The sequence below is a fragment of the Pelophylax lessonae genome, assembly GCF_965119305.1.
Source record: "Pelophylax lessonae genome assembly, chromosome: 5".
Lineage (NCBI taxonomy): Eukaryota > Metazoa > Chordata > Amphibia > Anura > Ranidae > Pelophylax > Pelophylax lessonae.
This window is the reverse complement of record NC_138772.1, coordinates 189,636,582-189,660,153: the sequence shown is the minus strand read 5'-3', so window position 1 is coordinate 189,660,153 and position 23,572 is coordinate 189,636,582. Positions and strand designations below refer to the sequence as shown.

The window sequence follows — 23,572 nt, the reverse complement described above, 5'->3', positions numbered from 1 at the left end:
TAGCCTTACTAACCCAAAAGGAGTGGACAGATTGACTGGGATCCGGACTTGCATACAGGAAACTGGCCTCCCTAAATTACCAACCCAGGTGTTGGTTGACTTGGAAGCTCCGGTCACGGTGGAAGAAGTGGAGAGGGAAGTATCTTTGTTACCCTCTGGAAAAAGTCCAGGGCCTGACGGTTTTACGAACAAATATTATAAAGTCCTGTTTAATACAATAGGCCCTCATTGTGTATGTTCTGTTCTCACTACACGTATGCCCCAGGCGTGTGCAGCTCAACATACAGCTAAACCTTTAATCCTGCAATAACCAGTCCTTTTGTAACTTAAGGCTTTATTCCAGAGATAAAATAGTGGTCACATGAACAGGTTACAAGTCAGAATGGATATGCGAATAGGATTGTGAATAGAGAGGTGAAACTGTAAATAAACATATAAAGGCATATAATCAGTATACAAACATAAACAGTATATGCATTGAATATATAACCAACAGTTCATAGGCATACCAGCGATGCTTCAAAGGGGGGTTCAGGAATCTTCCCACAGCAACCTCAGATACTGTCTGGCTGTGTCCATGAGCTGTTCTAAAATGGAGATTCTCTCAGAGAGGGGTGGAACTAATATCCAGCAATAGATAACAGGAAGTACCATAAAGTACTGTACAACAGTCTATGTCACAGTGGCATCTTGTGGACAATATTGGTATTACAAGTTCCAATAGAATTAATTATCTTCTTATGCTGGAGGCATGACACTCCACGCCTGGTATCATCAAATACCACCATTTATTCTTCAGATGGTAACAACAAACTAGTTCAGGAACTGATCTGAGGAACAACTTCGTCTCTTTGTTTCTGTGGATCTTGACTTCCACTTTACATGGGAGTGATGATGTGATACACTCAAGTGAGCGATGTGGTGGTGACCAGCAACTGTTAGAGGGTTTCTCTCTTCTGACTCTAGGTTGGCTTGCTTTAGACGACCACCTACCCTAAGTAGTCCATTTTGATCGAGGAATGGGTCAAGTTTTCTCAGGGCACTGTCTCTAGGGATAGGGTTTCCGTTCAAGATACAGTCAATCTCCTTAGCATAGGCTTCATGCTGTACAGTGCGGATGATAAGATCCTGAGACTGCTGTAGCTCTAATACTGAACTGATCCTTTGACAGTGATCAGTTCAGAAGAGTTTGTCTTCGATAGACATTGCCACACGATTGTCGTCTTTAGTTCTCTGAAAGACTGTGCACCCTAAATGGTCTTGGTCACTGTCACAGGCAAAGTTGTCACTAGTGGGGCTTGTGAAGGGACAAGATAAGTGGTTGGCGTAGGCTGATTCCTTAACAAGGAAATGGTTGTGGCATGGCTGGAAAAGAGAGGGACGTCCATTCTCTAGTGTATTTGTGAGCATGCTGCTAACGGAGTTAGGTTTGTGCACGCTTCCTAGACAGACATCTCCTATGATGACCCATCTGAGGTCTAACTTTTGAGCATAAGGAGCGTTATTGGGACCATTAATTTGAGCTCTTGATTTGTGGGCTTGTAAGATATCTCTCCCAAGGAGTAGGATAATCTGAGCCTGAGGATCAAGTTCTGGTATCAGATGTGCTATGCATTTCAAGTGTGGGTGATGAGCAGCTACATCTGGTGTAGGAATTTCAGATCCATGATCAGGGTTCTGATTGCATTCGATAAGAGTTGGCAAAGACAAGCGAGATCGCCCATCGATGGACTTGATTTGGTAGCCGGATGCTCTCCTACCAGCCGTCTCCACTATTCCTGCACAGGTTTTTAAGGAGTAGGGAATGCTGGGGCCTTTAATGCTGAACATGTCAAAGAAAGTTGAGCTGGCTAATGACTTGTTACTTTGGTCATTCAGGATTACATAAAGCTTAATAGCTTTGTCTTTTTGGCCTGCTGGGTAGACTCTGACTAGGCAGATTTTAGAGCAGGACCTACCACCTATGGCTCCTTTGCATATCTCTGTACATTGTGAAGTGAACTCTGGTGTAGTTGTGGTGGTGTGCTCCTCCTCCCCGCCGTGCTCACTAGTGCTGAGGGTGTGTTGTAAAGTCCATGGAGCTGGCCCAGGATGTAACCCTGTGTTGTGATCTGAGCTGTCACATTCTGTGCATTTCAAACTGACCTTACAGTCCTTGGCGAGATGAGATGTTGAAGAGCAGCACCTGTAGCAGATGTGGTTCTCCTTGAGGAAGGCTTTGCGGTCCTGCAGGGTTTTCTCTCTGAAGGCTCTGCATTTTAGGAGAGGATGTGGCTTCCGATGCAAGGGAAACTGCTTACCAGGATCGTTGACCTTTGTCTCTGAGTTAGAGAAGTTGGCAGACCTGTGAAAGGAACCTGGAGGAGACACGTTAGTTTTGTGTACTGCTACTGGAGGTTTGTGAGGGTTAAGTCCCATAGGAGCAGCACACAACAGCGTTAAATCAAAACTTGGATCATTTCTTGTTTTAGCTTGCTGGCACACAAAGTCCACAAAAACAGAAAAAGGAGGGAATGGAACATCATGCTGTCTTTTTTATATCGGGATCCGTGTGTAATCCACTGCTCTTGCAAGTTATAGGGTAACTTTTGCACAATGGGGTTGACACCTCTGGCTGTGTCAAGGAATGCAAGTCCTTGTAAGTCTCCCTCGGATTTAGCTACTTGAAGTTCCATTAACAAGTCACTTAACTCTCTAAGTTTATGGTAGGCTTTGCTAGGTATTCTGGGAAAGTTATCAAGTCTTTTGAATAATGCATTTTCTACTGCTTCTGCTGAACCATAACACTCATCAAGTCTATCCCAGATTGTTCTAAGACCAGTGTCTGGGTAGTTTATATTTATTGTCCTGATTCGCCTGGCATGTTCGGCAGACTCATTTCCAAGCCATTTGATCAGGAGATCTATCTCTTCGCTGCAAGATAGCCCTAAGTCTCTGATAGTGTTTTGAAAGGATGACCGCCAGGCTCTGTAGTTTTCAGGGCGGTCATTAAACTTTTCAAGTCCTTTGGTGACTAACTCGCGTCCTGCAAAGAACCTTGCAAAGTCTATGGTGGCTTGGTTAGCCTGTTGTGTGTTGTCATGGTAAGATGGCTGTGTGTAGTTATACCTTTTGCTGGCACCAAGCTGGCCTCTGATGTACTGTTCTAGCTTGGGCGTTGGTTCTGGAGGGCGATTAGAAGGTGATTCTATTATCTAATTTATGGGAAGTCTGTCGTAGGAGACGTCACTTTGTGCGGATTTCTCCTGTTTGCAGGCTTGAGGCTTGTCATAGACTTGCAGCGGTACCGTGTGGTGATTTTGGCTTGTCTCTTTGACGTCATCTTTGACACTGTTTGTCTTAAAATGTTGATTGATGTAATCTGAAGTTTGTTGTAGAGAATTTGGAGTTTCAGCTGCTGGATCGAGAATGTTGCTGCGTCTGCTGCGTTCACTTCTCGGGTATACAGCTAATTCTAAGGCGTCTGCTTCAGCTATGGCTGCTGCTACTTCCTTCTCTACAGTCAGTTTCTCTAGGGCTACTTCTAGGAGGGCTTCCTCTGCCTCTAACTGTGCCTCTTGTGTCTTTGCTTTTAGGAGAGCTTCCTCTGTCTCTTTTTTTATCCTCACTTTCTCCTGTTTAATCTGCATTTCTTGCTCAGCAAAGGCTGCTCGCGCCTTGGCGGCTTCAGCTTTCGCACGTGCTATGGCGAGTGCATTGCTTGCGGAGGAAGATCTAGAGGAGCCGGAAACTCGGGACCTTGTCTTGAGTGAGGATGTCTGGCTATGTGACATGTCGCTTGCAGGAATGCTTGACTGTGTAGAGACTGCTGTATTGCATATGCAGATGACTGCGCTGGCAGAGTAGCAGGCCTCTGTATAGTCTCTGTCCTAAATCCCACTTGCTGGATAGCCGCTGTTTCACTGTTCTGTTCTCATTACACATATGCCCCAGGAGTGTGCAGCTCAACATACAGCTAAACCTTTAATCCTGCAATAACCAGTCCTTTTGTAACTTAAGGCTTTATTCCAGAGATAGAATAGTGGTCACATGAACAGGTTACAAGTCAGAATGGATATGCGAATAGGATTGTGAATAGAGAGGTGAAACTGTAAATAAACATATAAAGGCATATAATCAGTATACAAACATAAACAGTATATGCATTGAATATATAACCAACAGTTCATAGGCATACCAGCGATGCTTCAAAGGGGGGTTCAGGAATCTTCCCACAGCAACCTCAGATACTGTCTGGCTGTGTCCATGAGCTGTTCTAAAATGGAGATTCTCTCAGAGAGGGGTGGAACTAATATCCAGCAATAGATAACAGGAAGTACCATAAAGTACTGTACAACAGTCTATGTCACAGTGGCATCTTGTGGACAATATTGGTATTACAAGTTCCAATAGAATTAATTATCTTCTTATGCTGGAGGCATGACAATGTACATACTTCAATGCTGTTACAAGGGATAACCCTCTTCCTCCAGAGGCCTTACTGGTCTCTGTATGGTCTCTGTATATAGTATATAGTTGTACTACCTAAACAAGGCAAGGATCCTTGTCAATGTGCCAGTTATCGACCAATTTCGCTTCTTAATACTGATGCCAAAATTATGGCCAAGGTTCTGGCGTTGCGTCTTCAAGATCATTTGGCCACTCTGATTCATCTGGACCAGGCTGGATTTATGCCCAACTGAGAGGCCCGAGATAATACCATACGGGCCCTACATGTACTGCATTGGGCACAGAAGGGCCCGTCCTTGGCCCCGAGTCTCATCCTGTCGTTAGATGCCGAAAAGGCTTTCGACAGAGTGGACTGGCTCTACCTGTCAGAAGTCTTTTTTTTTTTTTTTTTTAAAGAAACTTTATTAAAGTCAATGAACGGTACAAAGAGAAAGGTATAACATTGTACAACACATTTTAACATTTTTCGGGGTCAAAGGCTGAGCAAAGGAAGGAGCTCAAATCTGACCCGGAAGAACAATAAGGGTAACCATGTCAGATCCAGAAATAAAAAATACACTAGAACCCTAGTTGGATGGACCTTGATTAACCAAGAGGGATTGGTGCCATGGGGGGGGGGGGGGGAGTTGTGACTAGGGGAAACAGGGGAGGATTAGAGGTATGGAGGTGGGGGGGGGACATGAAGAGGGGAGAAATGCCTGTGAGATATACAACTCAGATTATTATGACGTGTTTCCTACAGTATTGGTTTTTTACTACCCAGTATCAGCATATACAAAGGTGTCTGCAGTCAGTGCAGAAACGGCATTTGTGGGTAGTGAGGCAAGGAAGTCCTGCCATTTGCTGGAGAAACGAACAGAAGAGGATGAAGAGTTGGAGTCCATATTAAGCCGGTCTTTAGTCATAAGGCTTAAAAGCTCACGATGTACTTGTGAAACAGTAGGGCCCTCATTTGCAATCCAATTGGCAAGGATAACTCTGCGGGCTTTCAGTAAACAGGTGAGGATCCAAATCCGAGGGTAAGGTAGAGGACGGCTAGTCCATATTTGGAGACGTTTATCCCAGTAACCAAAGACAAGTAACAGAGGGTCTTTTGGGAGCTGAAGGAGCGTGATTCGGTGGATGAACCCCAGCACCTGGTCCCAGAATGTAGATCTAAATGAACATGACCAAAATCTGTGGTGTAGTGATGGACGGGTAGTTTTGCAAAGGGGGCATAGACGCGCGGAGGGGGACTGTTCGTTTGACGTAAAAGGAATATAGGCTCTGTGCAGTATTTTCAGCTGCGTCTCCCTCCACGTTTCATTAGGTGTTAGTCGCATAGTGTATTTGTATCCTTGGAATAACTTAGTGACCAAATTCTCCTTAGGAAAGTCCTTGCCCCAATTGGCCGCCGATGACCCAACGAGGTTTGAGGACGTAAGTTTCTGAAAGGGCTTGTATATGTCAGAGATGCTATAAGATCCAGATAACAACAGAGGATCCAGCAAGGGATCACTGAACCTTTTGGTATTCGAGGCACCCGATGAACGAAGAAAGCTAAAACATTGCATGATAGGAAAAACGTGCGAAGCCGGGAGATGATAATCGTCCAGAATGTCCTGAAGTGGTCGGGGCTTACCCGTAGCGTGGTTACAGAGATCAGAAAAGTTCGACAGGCCTTTACGTTGCCACAGAGCAAAATAGTCTGAATGCAGTCCGGGAGTAAATGCCCTGTATAGGCAAGTGCTTGGACATGGAGGGGGGGAGCTTCAGAAGTTTCCTGGACTCCCTCCAAGCGATCACTGTGTCCCGCAGGAGAACATTTTGCTGCAGTGGAGAGGGCATAGACTTCCATTTAACATGAAGGAGGGCTGCCAGCGAGAGGAGAGCAGACATTTGCGATTCAAGTACAAAATTTGAGTAGAGAGAAGACCTCGAGAGCCAGTCCAGGGAGATTCTGAGTAGGCATGACCGATTATACAATCTAATATTAGGAAGACTAGCTCCCCCCTCGCTCCTGGGAAGACAGAGTTTGCTGTAGGAGATGCGGGGCCTTTTGCCTCGCCATACAAATTTAGAGATACTGGAGGTCAGCGACTTAATATCTTTGTGTTTTAATAGCAGAGGAAGCGTTTGTAGTGGGTATAAAAGCCGCGCAAAACTGACCATTTTCACCAGATGACATCTTCCCAGGAGCGAGAGAGGCAGATCCATCCAACTATCTAGTTCACGAGAGATCTTTTGGAAAAGAGGGGGATAGTTCAGAGTATATACAGAAGATGGGAATTTGCCTATTTTGATACCCAAGTACGTTATGTGAGATGGCGCCACAGTGAAGGGAGAAGAGGAGACCCATGCTGGTTTGGGTGCGTTGCCCAGGGGGAGGATTTCGCTTTTAGCGTAATTTATCCGTAGGCCTGAACATAGTTTAAATTTATCAAAAATAGATATGATGGTGTGCATGTCCGATGAGGGATTTCTGGTAAATATTAACACATCATCGGCGAAAAGGGATATTCGTAATTCATGACTACCAATCAGGATACCATGGAGAGGCGCCTTGTCCAAAAGAAACCTGGACAATGGTTCCAGGGCCAGATTAAAGAGGAGAGGAGACAGGGGGCATCCCTGTCTCGTGCCCTTGAATAAGCGGAACTCGTCGATAAGGGACCCCGCTACCCACAACCTGGCCGCAGGAGAGGCATACATGGCCCGACAACGCGAGTGAACGGCCCCGAGAAGCCAAAAGAAGTTAGAACCCTGGATAACCAGTCAAAACTCACGTTGTCAAAGGCCTTCTCCGCGTCCAGGGTGATGATAGCCAGATCCCCCTCGAGGAAGCCGTGGCCTGGTCTAAAGCCATGAGAACCTTACGTATATTTGAGGCAGCCGACCTCCCCTTGGTAAACCCCGATTGGGCTGGGTGTATCAAGGAGGGCATGATAAGGGCCAGTCGGGTAGCCAGTATTTTTGACAGGATTTTAACATCCAAGTTTAGCAAGGAAATGGGTCGGTAGGATCCTGGTTCCAGAGGATCCTTCCCTTTTTTCGCTAATAATTTAATTATGGCTTGGTTGCCAGTGGGAGGGTAGGAACCCCCAGCCCATAAGGCAGAGTACACCTCCAGAAGTGTGGGGCCAATTATTTCTATGGCGTTTTTATAGAATTCCCCGGTGAGGCCGTCTGGGCCTGGGGCTTTGTTGGGGGCAAGGCTTTTAATGTGTCATGGATCTCTTGAAGGGTCACTGGAGCGTTTAGTGTCTCTAGTTGTGAAGGAGAAATTTTAGGAAGGGTGACATTGTCTAGGAAGAAACTGGCTTGTCGGTCGTCAAAAGGGTCTGGGGAATACAGAGAGGCATAAAAGTCTCTCATTGTTTTCTTTACCTCTGGGGGAGTGGATACAGTAATGCCTGATGAGCTGCGGAGAGAAGCAATATGTGTGGGTTTGTAGGGAGTCCCACATAGTCTCGCCAAGAGCTTTCCGGCTTTATTCCCAAATTTATGCATTAGGGCCGAGAAGCGAGCGTGTTTAATGTTTTCCTGGTTGTCTGCCCACGAGTCAAAGGCCTGCTTGGCTAAGGTCCATTCCTGCCGATTTTCGGGGGAGTCTGCGGTCAGCAGCATCCGTTGAGCTACCTGAAGCCTCTCGCTGGCCCGTCGGTAGCTTTCAGAGGCGTTTTTCCTGTAGGCCGAGGCATAGGATATAATTTTACCACGAAGGTAAGCTTTGCCCGTCTCCCAGAACAGGTTGGGCTGCGAGACGTGCGAAGCGTTGAGCTCAGCAAATTCCTCCCACGCCTTAGCCAAGTATGCCTGGAACCCTTTATCAGTGTGGAGACAGCTCGGGAATCGCCAAAGCCTGGTGTCAGCCTGTTTATCAGGTGGATCTAACGTCAGGGAGATGGGGGCATGGTCAGATATAACAATATCATGGATGTCTGGATCCTCAATTCTGTGAAGAACATTGGTCGAGGAGAAAAAGTAGTCTATCCTGGTAAATACCTTGTGCGGGTGGGAATAGAATGTGAAGTCCCTGTCGGTAGGGTTATGGAGGCGCCATACGTCCGTAAGGTGAAGGGAATCTATTAATTGTGCCAGGGGACCCGGGGTCAGAGGGGCCGAACACTTGCGCCTATGTTTTATCAGAGACTTGTCTAAGAGTGGGTCCATGAGGGCATTAATGTCCCCCCCTATGAGATGCGGAGCTTGGGGATACTTGAGAAGATGTGCGGAGAGGTCTCTATAGAAGGACTGGTCTGGGACGTTGGGAGCGTACACGTTCGTCAGCAGTAATTCCCTGTCATTAATTTTTAAATGAGCGGAGACATAGCGTCCGTTTAGAGTCAGCGGTAATGGATAGGATGTCACAGGAGAGCCGTTTATGAATAAGTATTAAAACACCTGCTTTGCGACCTAGGGCGGCCGAACCCACCACCGTGCCAACCCACAACTTCCGCATCCGGAGGAAGTCCTCAGAGGAGAGGTGGGACTCCTGCAACAAGGCAATGTCAGTCTTGAGCCTTTTAAGATGTCTCAAAACTTTCATCCGTTTGATTGGGGACCTTAGACCCCTGACATTCCATGACAGAATCCTCATGGAGGGTCAGGGGGAAGGGGGTGTGTAGCTGATATTGGGGTACCCGTGTAGGCAAGTGCGTCAGGCAGGGCAGCATAATGGAAGATGAGAGCTGTAGGGAAGTAATGGTAATAGGGTGACATGGGACACTTGATAGGAACCATCCCCGTCCTCGGGGCCGTAGGCAAAGGTGAGAGGAGAGGTATAAAGGAGAGGGTTAGTGGTAGTGGGAGAAGGATAAACAAAAGGAAAAACAAAAAAGCATAAAGCATGGACCTCACTTTTTTCCGAATGCTGCGACCGTATCCACTGGCGAGGCCCTAGGTGCGGACCCATGCAGGTCTGGCACCGCCCCATCCCCGGCCCTCAGAAGTGAGGGGGGGGAGGGGGGGTGGTAGTTTGGGCTCCCCAAAAACATGGCCCGTATGCGGATAACGCAATGCCAAAAGCAGACACAGTGCAGCATCTAGGAAACCCAGACTTGGAGCCAAAGATGACATGACAGACCATTGCAAACCATGATAACTATAACCGTCTGAAAAACATCAAGACATCATATGTATGCATATAAACAGTAAGAGCAATAAAGATGAGGGTGGGACCACCACATGGCCCCCAGGATGAACCTGGGGGGACATATGACAGGAGAGATAAACAGTGCAAGAGGGTGATACTTTACGGGATCCCAACTAGCGCCCTCAGAGGAGGAGAGAAACACACGCAGGGGTCCAGGACTCCTCAACTGTTCGGGAGGAAACGGCTGCCGCCGACAACGTCCGAGTACTTTTGCCTCTTGGGGGATTCCTTGCGAGGGCTCCGTGGGACCAGGGCGCGCTGGGTTGGAGGGGTTTTAGATGAAAAGTTGTCCGACCCACCCGCGTGGAGAGAGCGAGCGAAAGCTTCCGCCTCCGAGGGATCCTGGAAAGATAATTGTTCGCCAGAGGGTGCGCGTAGCCGAAGTGTCGCCGGGTATGCCAACGTGAATTTGATTTGAGCTTGGTGCAGCTTTGAGCATACAGTCTGGAAAGCCTTCCTCTTCTTGGCCACTTCCACCGAATAGTCCGCAAAAATCAGGACTTTAACACCATCGATCTGAAAAGATTTGGATTGCCTGAATTTTTGGAGGATAGCGGATTTGTCGGCGTAATTTAAGTACTTCGCTATGATCGGACGCGGCGAGGTTCTGTCAGAGGAGTGAATCCCCATGCGGTGAGCCCTTTCAACCACGCAGATGCCTTGCAGACCCAGCGCCTCCGGGATCCGTTTGGAGCAAAGGTCCGGGATGGATTATGGCGGCACGGATTCCGGAATTCCAATAAAGCGGAGGTTACTCCTGCGCGCTCTATTCTCCAAGTCCTCCTCCTTCTGCAGCAAAAACTGGTTGGTTTGTCCTGGGTTATTTCGAAATTATGGGAGCTGTAGTTCTCCTCCTCTATGCTGGCCACCCGAGTTTCCACCTCATTCAGCCTATGAGATTGAGCTGCTTTTGGATGTCCTGCATACCAGCTGCTACAGCCGACTGAACTGCTGCAGAAATAGTGTGAGAGAGAAGGGCCACCACAGTCTGGGCAATGCGGCCCGATTGTGGGTCCCCCAGGGATGGCAGTTCTGGGGATGGAGGAGCCGTTGTGTCCATTCGTGAGGCCTCCGCCGCGGGGAGGGCCGAGACCGGGGCCTCGATTTGCGGCTGGCCCGGCGGGACGCTTTTTTCCAAAAATGTATCCATTGCGGCAATATGTATGGTCCTGGGGGTTGCCCGGAGGTGGGGGAGCCGGATGCGGACTCTTATAGGTCAATTAAGCAGAGTTTTTAGGCCGATTTCGGGTCCGACCGCGGGAGCCGAGGGAGAACGCTCCTACCTCATTCGGCGCCGGAACCGGAAGTCTGTCAGAAGTCTTAAAGGCTCTGGGACTGGGGGATCGGATGCTAGGTTGGATACTAACGTTTTATACAAAACCAGGAGCCAGGGTCAGGGTAAATGGTCTTCTTTCAGATACTTTTGATATTTTAATGGTACAAGACAGGGATATCCTCTGTCCCCTTTGCTCTATGCCCTGACCCTTGAACCGTTCCTGAGGAAGATTAGAGATACTCCGGATGTTGCTGGAATTAAAGTGGGAATGGTGAAACATAAAGTCTCGGCTTTTCCCGATGACTTATTATTCTATTTAGTCCGACCTCAGCTCTCATTACCTGTTCTAATTTGTAAATTGCATGCATTTGGGGAGGTATCAAACTTTAAAATAAATTATGATAAGTCAGAGGCACTGTTAATCCACACTCCACAAGATATGGCAGATTCCCTACGTCACTCCTTTGGAGTTAAATGGCGAGAGGCTTCTCTTTTATATTTGGGGGTACATATTTCCTCAGATGGGAAAGTACTTTATGATTGAAACTATGGAGACTTGTTGATTCAAATCACCTCAGACATAGAATCATGGATGCCATATCCACTTACCTGGTTTGGACGTATTAATGCCATTAAAATGAATGTCCTACCTAGAATAACGGAATTTTTGTAAAATCTTACCTGTAAAATTCCTTTCTCTGAGTCCTCCGACAGTCGCCGCCTCTCCATATTCGTCACTATGGGTTATTGACCTTTGCTCTGTAGGAGTAGCTAGGCAACAGAATATGTCAATATTAAAGCTTTTAGCATATCCCACCCCCAGGGGGTGGTCCCCTCAGTCAATACCCTCCTGCTTCCTGTATCCATACCTCAGTTTCAGTAGAATAGCAGTAGAGTACATAAACAAACCCCAAAAGAGGGGCGGGGGCGGCGACTGTCGGAGGACTCAGAGAAAGGAATTTTACAGGTAAGATTTTACAAAAATTCAGTTTTCTCTTACGTCCTCTGACAGTCGCCGCCTCTCCATATTCGTCACTATGGGGACGTCCCAAAGCAGTGCATACATGAGGGGTGGGAAACGCAGCCGCGCCTAAGGCAACGCAGTACCCACAGCAGAAAAAAAGGAACCTTACCAAAGGAAGGAAACCAGCTGGGCAGCATGAAGAAAACTTTGCTCAACAGGAGCAACAACCCAGGAAAAACAAATAATCCAGGGATAAAAACATCCCAAACAGCCAAAGACCCAAAAATAAGGGACCCTAAGGCACTGCCGCACTAAGAACCTTGCGGCCAAAGGAAGCATCTGCCGATGCCTGAACATCCACTTTGTAGAACTTTGAGAAGGTGTGAACGGACGACCAAGTCGCCGCCTTACACACCTGGGCCACAGAAGCCCGATGATGACAGACCCAAGACGTACTCAGAGATCTGGTAGAGTGTGCCTTCACAGGCATAGGGGGAACTTTTCCCTTCAAAACATATGCCTGTTCAATAGTCTGTCTGATCCATTTGGCGATGGTAGAAGCCGACGCCGCCAAGCCCTTCCGAGGTCCCTCTGGAAGGACAAATAGAGAATCCGTCTTGCGAAAGGATTTAGTCGATGACAGGTAAACCCTGATCGCCCGAACAACATCCAAGGAGTGTAAATCTACCTCCTTCGGATGTCTAGGCTTCGTGCAAAGTGAAGGCAAGACAATGTCCTCATTGAGATGAAATTCCGAGATCCTCTTCGGGAGAAAAGAAGGGTTAGGTCGCAAGACCACCTTATCCAAGTGAATCACCAAATACGGAGACCTGCAGGACAAGGCTGCCAGCTCCGACACTCTGCGAGCCGAAGTGATCGCTACCAAAAAAGCGACCTTCTTGGACAACAGAGGCAACGAGATCTCCCTGATCTTTTCAAAGGGAGCATGTTGCAACACGGACAGAACGAGGTTCAAGTCCCATGGAGGCAAAGGCTCCCTCCTAGGAGGGACCAGGTGTCGCACCCCTTGAACAAACGTGCTAACCAAAGAATTAGACGCCACAGGGTGTTGAAAGAGGACGGCCAGCGCAGAAATCTGACCCTTAATCGTGGCCAACGCCAAACGCTGGTCCACACCCGTTTGAAGGAAAGACAACACCCTAGACACCGAGTATGAGCGAGGGGAAAACCCCCTGGACTCACACCAGGCAAAATAGGCCTTCCAAGTACGGTAGTAAACCTTCCCCGAAGAAGTCTTTCTAGCGTTGATCAAAGTGTGAATGACCTCCGGGGAGAGACCCCTATCCTTCAGGACCTCGGTTTCAACAGCCATGCCGTCAAAGCCAGCGACTGTAAAGCAGGATGGAATATCGGTCCTTGAGACAGAAGATCTTCTCGAAGAGGCACACGCCATGGAGCGTCGACCGCCAGATTCACGAGGTCTGCGTACCAAGACCGGCGAGGCCAGTCTGGCGCCACCAGAATCACCGTGAGTGGTTCCGAGGACAACCTGCGAAGGAACCTGGATAGTAGCTGAATCGGTGGGAATGCATACATCAGTCGATACTGATGCCACGGAGCCACTAACGCGTCCGACGCGTCTGCCCGAGGATCGCGCGTCCTTGCCGCGAACCTTCCCACCTTGTTGTTCAGACGAGATGCGAACAGGTCCACATCTGGAAGACCCCACTTCGCGCACAACATCTGGAAGACATCCGGGTGGAGTGACTATTCCCCCTGGTCCAGGGTCTGGCGACTCAGATAATCCGCCTGCCAGTTCTCCACCCCCGGAATGTGAACTGCCGTGATCGCCGGGACGTGCGCCTCGGCCCAAGACAGAATGTCGGCCACCTCCCGAGCCGCTCGGGCACTCCTGGTGCCCCCTTGGTGGTTGATGTAGGCCATCGCTGTGGCATTGTCCATCTGCACCCGAACCGGACGGCCCTGAAGCCTGTCCGTCCAACGTCGAAGGCAAAGATTTATCGCCCGCAATTCCAGAATGTTGATCGGAAGGGAGGATTCCCCCTCCGACCAAGTACCCTGGGCGGACAGAACGCCCAGAACACCACCCCAGCCCGACAGGCTGGCATCCGTGTTGATCACCGTCCACGAAAGAGGGCGAAAAGACTTGCCCCCCGACACTGCCGGGGACTGTAGCCACCACAGAAGATCCCTTCTGGTGCGAGGACTCAACGAGATCTGAAGATCCAGAGATTGTGGTCGCCCGTCCCACCTGGACAGGATCTCCGCTTGGAGACCCCTCGTGTGAAACTGGGCAAAGGGAATCGCCTCGAAAGCCGAGACCATCAATCCCAGACACCTCATGCCCGTCCGGAGGGACGAGCACGGAACGTCCCGGAGGGAACTGACTTCTTCCTGAAGTGTCCGGAGCTTGCCTTCCGGCAGGAAGACCTTCGCCTGAACAGAGTCCAGGATCATTCCCAGGTAGGGAAGACGAACCGACGGACACAGCATCGATTTTGGAAAGTTTATCGTCCAACCAAACTCCTGTAGAGTTTGCATCGTGACGGACAGGTCTTTCACCAGACCCTGACTGGTCGCAGACCGAACCAGAATGTCGTCCAGATACCCCAGGACCGAGATGCCCTGGGCTCTCAATAAAGCCAGAACCGGTGCAAGCACCTTGGTGAACACTCGCGGAGCCGAAGCGAGACCAAAAGGCAGCGCCACGAATTGGTATCCTCCGCAATGGCGAATCGAAGGTACCTCTGGTGACCCTCGAAAATGGGGATGTGAAGGTACGCATCCTTCAAATCGATGGACGCCATGAATTCTCCTGGAACTAGAGCAGCCACCACCGAGCGCAGGGATTCCATGCGGAACTTGCGAACCCGCACAAAGCGGTTCAGAGCTTTTAAGTCCAGAATTGGACGCACCTTGCCCTCCTTTCTGGGCACAGTGAACAGATTTGAATAAAACCCCCGAAATCTGTCCCGATGAGGCATCGGAACCACCACTCCCTGAGCCCGCAGGTCCCGCACCGCCAGGTGCAGATCTCGCAAACGCTCCGGAGACAGTTGAAGATTTGAGGGAAAAAATCTGCTCGCCGGCCGAGAGAGAAACTCGATCTTGTAACCGGACCGAACGATCTCCTGAACCCACCTGTCCCGAACGCGGGCCAGCCAGGGTTGAAGAAAACTGAGCAAACGTCCCCCCACCCCAGAACTGGGTGAGGGCGCCCCTTCAGGCCGCATTGTTATGGGCAGCAGACCCGGACTGGCCGGACTTCTGCTTACCTGTCCACGGCTTCTTTTGGGAGCCTTGACCTTTGAAGGGTTTGCCCTTATAGTGCGACCGAAAGGCACGAAAGGACCCCTGAGAGGGTCTAAACGAAGCATGCTTCTTACCTTGAGCAACCTTAGCCTTGTGAGACTGGGGCAAGAGCGTGCTCTTACCCCCAGTGATCCCCTTTATCAGCGTATCCAAGGAGTCGCCAAAAAGGCGAGATCCCGTATAGGGCAGATTAGCTAAAGTTTTGCGAGAAGATTGTTCCACAGACTAACATTTCAGCCAAATCAAGCGGCGTGTCAACACCGCCACGCTGTGTACACGTGCAGCCAAAGGGACTATGACACCCTGATGAATTTGATCCACCATAGCCAGCGTTGTCGGCGGGGCAGAATCAGCCACCAGGACGCGCCTGAGCACCTGCGTCCAATCCGCGACAGCCTGAGCTGCCATAAGGGAAGCAAAAATAGCTTTTAGCATGGAACCGGTAACCGAGTAAGTATGGCGGGCAAGAGACTCCAGTCTCCTGTCCGTGGGATCCCGGAACACCGGGGTATCCTCCGCCGGAATCGCAGTAGATTTATTCAAAACCGCCACCGCGTGATCCACCGGAGGCGGCACACCCCAACGTTCATCAGTGGCGGGTGTGAAGGGATAACGCAGCTTGAACCTACTAGGCACAGCAAAAGGCTTCTTTATATTGCGCCATTGTTCACTAACAGCGCGCTGAAAATCCTCAGTGCAAGGAAAAACCTGCGATGATTTGCGCCTCCGCTGCGTCCCATAAGAGGCCAGGACGGCAGGAGGACATGGTTCATCCTGCAAATGCAGCGTTTGTTTGATAGAAGCAACCAATTCATCCATGATTGCAAGCTCTTCAGACGAGCCAGGGGGGGAATCATCAACCCGTCAACCTCTGCCTCCCCTTCTGACCCTACAAGGTCCAGGGACGAACGGGACCCCGATAAGGGGACCCCAGCCATAGCAGCCCCATCACCATCGCCCTCTGAATCAGAGGAAATTGAAACTCTGGGCCGTTTTGTGGATTGAGCAGCCACAAGCATCTGCACCTAAGCAGCTAGGTTAGCCACAATGGTAGCCAAATCGCCCCCCTCGGGGGGAGCAGCAGCAGCCCCTTGGCCTCCCATTAAAGTGGGAGGAAATTTGCTTTCCTGAGAATCCATGCCCCCAAAAGTTTTCAGGAAAAAAAAGGGGTACTGCCCCTTTAAAATCGCGGCGAGCGCAGCCCACACTGACCCCCACAGGGAGAAGTACAAACTTTAAGCAATGAATACAGGAATAAGGAAGGTAAACCTGGAGAGATCACTCAGGCTGCTGCATCGATCGCTGTTCTCAGGGTAAAGGAAGTGATGCAATAACGACCGCTCCTATAAAGCCTATGGAAGGCTACAAAAAAATGGCCACCGGAGGAGGATTGCAAAGGCAGAGATCATGCAGCGCTGACATGTGGCTGGAGCGATCGCCGCCAAAATGGCGGCGCTTGGCGCCAAAAATGCCGCTCCCTTCATACAGTAATGGCCATCACACGCCTGCAGTAGTAATAAAATAATGGCGGACCGCAGCAGCGGTCGCCGCATGTATTCACAAACATGTCTCACATCATGCCCCACAGCATACAGCATGTCACACAGAAAAAGCACACAGTCTGTAACACAGAACAGTGCAGGAAAGACCCCCCTCCTTGCAGCCCACAGAAGGCAGCAAACCAGACAGGGAGCCCAATAGTGTGTACAGAAAAGCAGGGTTACACAGTCCCAGACTGACACCCACTAAACAGACAGGTCCCCACACAGAGTACACTTACCTTCTGAATGGCGTGGGGAGCCCGCACAAGCGATCAAGCCGCTGCACAGAGGACAGGGAAAGTCGCAGCCAGGACGCAGTAGAACTGCGGTGCGAAACCGCATGGCGTCCAGTGAGGTAGCCACCTCACCGCAGCATCCCTGCAGCGAACAGGGATAGGTCGTTCACACATGCCAGGAAAAAACCTGACTGAACGCTCGATGGCAGGCTGGGAAGCCACTGGCCCTCAACCTGCGACCAGGGGGGCCAGCCCGAGGCCCAGCCCGCACGATCCTCTTCATCAGAAGAACTAACTAATGCTGAAAAAATTAATGCTGAAAAAATTAACAGCTAAGTAAAGACAGAGAAAAAAACACTCAAATAAATCAAAAAAGAAGATAAAGGCTGAGACAAAAAGCCCCAGCACAGAAACAGCCTGCTACTCCTGATAGCTAGACAATGAAACTGAGGTATGGATACAGGAAGCAGGAGGGTATTGACTGAGGGGACCACCCCCTGGGGGTGGGATATGCTAAAAGCTTTAATATTGACATATTCTGTTGCCTAGCTACTCCTATGGAGCAAAGGTCAATAACCCATAGTGACGAATATGGAGAGGCGGCGACTGTCGGAGGACGTAAGAGAAAATTTATTTGCTTAGTACAGTTCCTATCCAATTACCGAAAAAATTTTCAAACATCTACAACGTGTCTTTTTGAAATTTGTTTGGCATGATAAACATCCACTATTAGCATAGGATATACTCAGGAGGCGGAAATTGGAGGGAGGAGTTGGACTACCTGACATAGCCTTGTATTATAAGGCTATGGCACTGGTTGGTATAATAAATTGGACACATGACGCTATTAATAAACCTTGGGTATCCCTGGAGAAAACTATGGCGGGTCGGAACCTAGCAGGTGCCCCCTGGATCCTGAGGGGAGATTGCGGGCTGTCAGGATGGACATCCCTATTTACGCGTAATACTCTTCATATCTTGGATGGCCTTAATGTAAAGGGGGTCTTTTCCCCGGGGGTATCACCACTGGCTCCTCTGGGTGGCTTCCCCTTGTTTCGACCAGGGGAAGGTCCCTGTTTTTTTCGCTCCTTGGGGAAGGATGGGAAAACATATTGTGGCAAATTTGCACCCGAGGGGAAACTTCTCTCCTTAACCACTTGCCTACAGTGCACTTTCACCCCCTTCCTGCCCAGACCGATTTTCAGCTTTCAGCACTCTCACAATTTGACTGAGAATTACTCAGTCATGCAACACTGTACCCATACAAAAATTGTGTCCTTTTTTTCACACAAATAGAGCTTTCTTTTGATGGTATTTGATCAATACTGGGTTTTTTATTTTTTGTGCTATAAATAAAAAAAGACTGAAAATATCGTGAAAAAACGCATTTTTCTTTGTTTCTGTCATAAAATTTTGCAAATTAGTAATTTTTCTTCACAAATTTTGGCCAAAATTTATACTGCTACTTATCTTTGGTAAAAATAACGCCCCGTACACACGTACCGATGGTCGGCTTACAAATGTTCCTCTTTTCTCCCCGGGATGTCGGTGTCTGCTGAAAAGTGCAAAGACAGCACAAGGACAGCACAAGAATTTTGTCCGCCGACTGCAGAAGTGATGTCATGTAATGGTTAACTTTCCCTGTGTTTTCTATTTTCTGAGCATGCCCAGTCTTGCAAATCTGCGGTCTGTCGGCCGAATTGTGTACTGACAGGCGAACAATCGTCCGTTCTGGTGTCGGCATACAAATATTTTCATGTTTGCACGAAAGACTTTTGTCCGCGGATTGTGCGCAGACATCTGTCGGAGGCACCATACTAACACGCGTACAATCGGCAGATCCTTCGTCCACCGACGTTTGTATGCCGACGATCGGTACGTGTGTACGGGGCTTTAGTGTATATTATTTGGTCTTTGTGAAAGTTATAGAGTCCACAAGCTATGGTGTGAATCATTGAAAATTGATCACACTTGATCACACCTGATGTACTGAAGGCCTATCTCAATTCTTGAGACACTAAAAAGTCAGGAAAGTACAAATACCCCCCAAATGACCCCTTTTTGGAAAGTAGACATTCCAAGGTATTTAATAAGGGGCATGGTGAGTTTTTTGAAGTTGTAATTTTTTCCCACAATGCTTTGCAAAATGAAGATTTTTTTTTTTCTTTTTTTTTTTTACAAATTGCCGTATTAACAGGTTATTTCTCTCACACAGCACATGTATACTTGCAACTATACCCCAAAACACATTCTACTACTCCTCCTGAGTATGGCGATACCACATGTGTGAGACTTTTTCACAGCCTGGCCACATACAGAGGCCTAACATCCAAGTAGCAGCTTCCGGCATTCTAGGAGCACAAATTACACATATAATTTCCTGACAACCTATCACACTTTTGAAGGCCCTGGAGCACCAGGACAATGGAAACCCCCATAAAATGACCCCATTTTGGAAAGCAAACAGCCCAACGTATAATTTTTGAGGCATAATGAGTCTTTTGAATATGTCATTTTTTTCCACAAGTTTTTGGAAAATGTGGAAAGAAAATGAAAACACATTTTTTTTACACAAAGCTGTCCATTTATGCAATATTTCTAACACATAGCATGTACATAGCAAAAATTGCACCCCAAAATACATTCTGCTATTCCTCCTGAGTATGGCGATACCACATGTGTAACACTTTTTCACAGCCTGGCCACATACATAGGCCTAACATCCAAGTAGCGCTTTACACAAAGTTGTCCATTTATCCACTTTAAGACTGGGCCTATTTTTGACACTTGGTGTTTACAAGCTAAAATCATTTTTTTTGCTAGAAAACTACTTGGAACCCCCAAACATTATATATTTTTTTTTTAGCAGAGACCCTAGAGAATAAAATGGAGATCGTTGCAATATTTTTTATCACACCATATTTGCGCAGCAGTCTTCCAAATGCGATTTTTTTGAAAAAAATTCACTTTTTTTAACTAAAAAATAAGAAAACAGTAAATTTAGCCCAATTTTTTTCCATAATGTGAAAGATAATGTTACGCCGAGTAATTAGATACCCAACATGTCATGGTTCAAAATTGCGCATGCTCACAGAATGGCGCCAAACATTGGTACTTAAAAATCCCCATAGGCAACATTTTAAAAATGTCTGCAGTTTACTAGCTTAGAGTTACAGAGAAGGTCTAGGGCTCAAATTATTGCCCTCGCTCTAACGATCGTGGCGATACCTCACATGTATGGTTTGAACACCGTTTACATATGTGGGCGGGACTTGCGTATGCGTTTGCTTCTGCGCGCGAGCTAACAGGGACAGGGCGCTTTAATTTTTTTTTTTTTTTTTTACTATTTATTTTATTTATTATTTTTTTATTTTTACACAGTTTAAAAAAAAAAAATGTTTTGATCATTTTTATTCCTATTACAAGGAATGTAAACATCCCTTGTAATAGAAATAGGCATGACAGGTCCTCTTTATTGTGAGATCTGGGGTCAAAAAGACCTCACACCTCACAACTACACTAAAAAAGAAAAAAAAAAAAAAAATTGTTGAAAGAGGAAAAAAAAAAAAAGAAAAAAAAAGCGGCCCTTTAAACCGGTTGCTAGGCAACGTCTTTTGACGTAGCTCCGGTCCTCCAAGACCATAGAGTCGAGTGAGGGCCACCTTGCCCTCACTCGACTTCCTGTCTCTGAGGATCCGGGACCGGATAGTTTTCCCCGCTGCCGGCGGGTCCGGTAAGCTGGGAAAACGTCTGGGACGTGGCAGGAGGGGGGGGGGCACCTCTTCCCCTGCACCGTAAGGGTAATTCCGCGGCGAATCCGCCACTGGGACCACCCTTATCTGAAAGCCGACCGCCCGCCGTTTCAAAAAATACCGGGGTTATGGGGGCTATCTGCTGCCATAACCCCAATATTTCGCTTTTAATGGCCGACGCATATAGTCGTTAGGCGGTTAGTAAGTGATTGCATGTATATGGCAAACAGGTGACGATGAGTGATGGGGTGACAGGTGACGATGACTGATGGGGTGACAGGTGACAATGACTGATGGGGTGACAGGTGACGATGACTGATGGGGTGACAGGTGACAATGATTGATGAGGTGACAGGTGATGATGATTGATGAGGTGACACGTGACGATGATTGATGAGGTGACAAGTGACGATGATTGATGGGGTGACAGATGACAATCACTGACGGGGTGACATGTGACGATGATTGATGGGGTGACAAGTGACGATCACTGATGGGGTGTCAAGTGACGATGATTGATAGGGTGACAGATGACGATGACTGATGGGGTGACAGGTGACGATGACTGATGGGGTGACAGGTGACGGTGATTGATGGGGTGACAGGTGACGGGCGATGGTCACTGATGGGTGACAGGTGACGGGCGATGGTGCACGGCGGTACTGATGGCAGTCTCTGGTGACCGGTGAACTTTAGGCTACGTTCACATGTGAGCGTAGCGATCACGGGCAGAATCACCGCGATTCTGCCCGTGATCCAGAAATCATTGCAAATCGCGGGGCGCCTGTGCGTTGCCCGTGATTTGCAATAGCACCCCAAACGCTGTGCGATGTTGCTGCGATTTCCGCCTGCCGAATCGCGGTAACATCGCGCAAACAACGCATGACGCCCCAAAGAAACTCTTGTACCTGTTTTAAGCGTCATGCGTTGTTTGCGCGATGTTACCTCGATTCGGCAGGCGGAAATGTCGGCAACATCGCACAGCGTTTGGGGTGCTATTGCAAATCACGGGCAACGCACAGGCGTCCCGCGATTTGCAATGATTTCCAGATCGCGGGCAGAATCGCGGTGATTCTGCCTGCGATCGCTGCGCTCACATGTGAACGTTATGGGTGTCAATTTCTGGGCACTGATGAGGTGACTGTTGGGTGACTGGTGACATTGGGGGGGGGGGCTGAGGACTGTGTGGGGACAAGTTTATCAGTGTGATTTTACATTTTACAGGTGTACAGAGCAGTAACTGACTATTTCTAGCTCTGCTCTCCTCATACTGGAAACTGTATGAGGAGAGAAGAGCTAGTAACAGTCAGTTACTGCTCTGTGTTTACATTTTGTGATCGGCTGTGAATGGATTCACAGCCGATCACTTAGTAAACAGTCACTGTCAGTGACTGTTTACTACCGCCGGTGACAGCTGTGTTCCTCCGGAACACAGTGCCACCGACATGACCGCGCTGCGCGCTCCCGATCGCGCATGCGCGGTCATCTTGTGGGCGCCTTCAATGTGATCGGCTGTGTCATTGGAACACAGCCGATCACGTGGGAAACAGCCACGCCCATTGGCTGTTTCCCCCCTGCCGGTGACGGGGGGTGTCCCGGGGACACCCCGACACCGGCAGTGCAGGGCGGCGCGCACGCGATCGCGCGCCTACCCTGCTTAAAGTGCCGCCGTCATATGACGGCGGCCCAGGATAATGGTCGCACCGCTCCGCCGTCATATGACGGCGGGCGGGCGGCAAGCGGTTAAATATCCTATGCGCACGATTCGGGGATTTCCCAATGTCAATGTGGCGATATAGACAAATGATAGATTTTGTAACTAAACTTCCAGCCCCCCTTGATCGATTGATCAACTCTATCCATTGGAGTCATGGGTGATTAAACCCCCGGAATCTCGGCACTTACTATCTCATATGCACAATCTGGTTTTGGACTCAGTTGTGGAGATGATACCTTTTTATGTTAGAGAATGGGAAAGAGAGTTGGGAATAAAATTCTCCCCTCCACAATTAACTAAAATTATGCAACTAACTCATGTTTCATCCATTAGCACTAGGGTTCAGGAATCTTCTTATAAGTTTATAGCGCGTTGGTATAGGATCCCTGCCAATTTGGCACAGATGTTCCCCACGGCCGACCCAAGCTGTTGGCGAGGGTGCAGCCAGGTGGGCTCGTTTCTACATATTTGGTGGGAATGCCCACGTATTCAATCCTATTGGGATGATATTCATCCCTGGATACAGAAACTGGCCATGGTCAAGTTGGATCGCACCCCCCCTTCAATACCTCTTCCATGATATGCATTCCTCTGTAAAGAGATTCAGGCAGAGTATTATTCCGTTTGTGCTGAATGCTGCTAAGTGTCTGAATCCCAGACACTGGAAGCGGTCTACAACTCCTACTCTAGGAGAATGGAAACGAGAGGTTAATGGGATCATGGAGGCGGAGAGGAGGGTGCTGGTTTCCCGGGGTCAGCAGCCTCTTTTTCAAGAAATATGGACGGGTTGGAGGCTATACTCAGAGGAAATAATTGACATTTTACATGATTGGAAATAGACTATGGACTTGGAGGTGGTACCGTCTATATTCTTATCATTTATACTTGAGGTGCATGCTCAGGGTAAAATGGGGGGTTCCTTAGGGGGGTGGTCACTCTTTAGGGGAAATTCTCTTCCCCCCTTTTTTTTTTTCTTTCTCTCTCTCTTCTTATTTCACTTTGACATGAAATTAGAGATAATTAAAGGATCCGTTTAAATATAGATTAATATACGTTCTCAGACAGTGAAGAGTGGAGTTTTGTGAGACTAGTATTTGATTGAGCAATAAGTATAAATTCCTTCCACTTCTTCCTCATTTTTTTTCTTTCCCTCCCTCCCTCCCTTTTTTTTTTTTTTTTTTTTCTTCACTGTATGTATCACCAAAGTGT

General features: G+C 48.3%; 1 protein-coding gene across 1 annotated transcript in view; it reads right to left on the bottom strand.

The window, feature by feature from the left end:
- Positions 1-23,572, bottom strand: part of LOC309556458 (epidermal growth factor receptor-like) — a 285,296-nt gene that overhangs the window by 215,720 nt on the left and 46,004 nt on the right. The window contains exon 4 of the mRNA XM_082258918.1: positions 7,816-8,318. Coding sequence (XP_082115044.1) covers positions 7,816-8,318 — 503 coding nt within the window. The remainder of the gene's footprint in view (positions 1-7,815; positions 8,319-23,572) is intronic.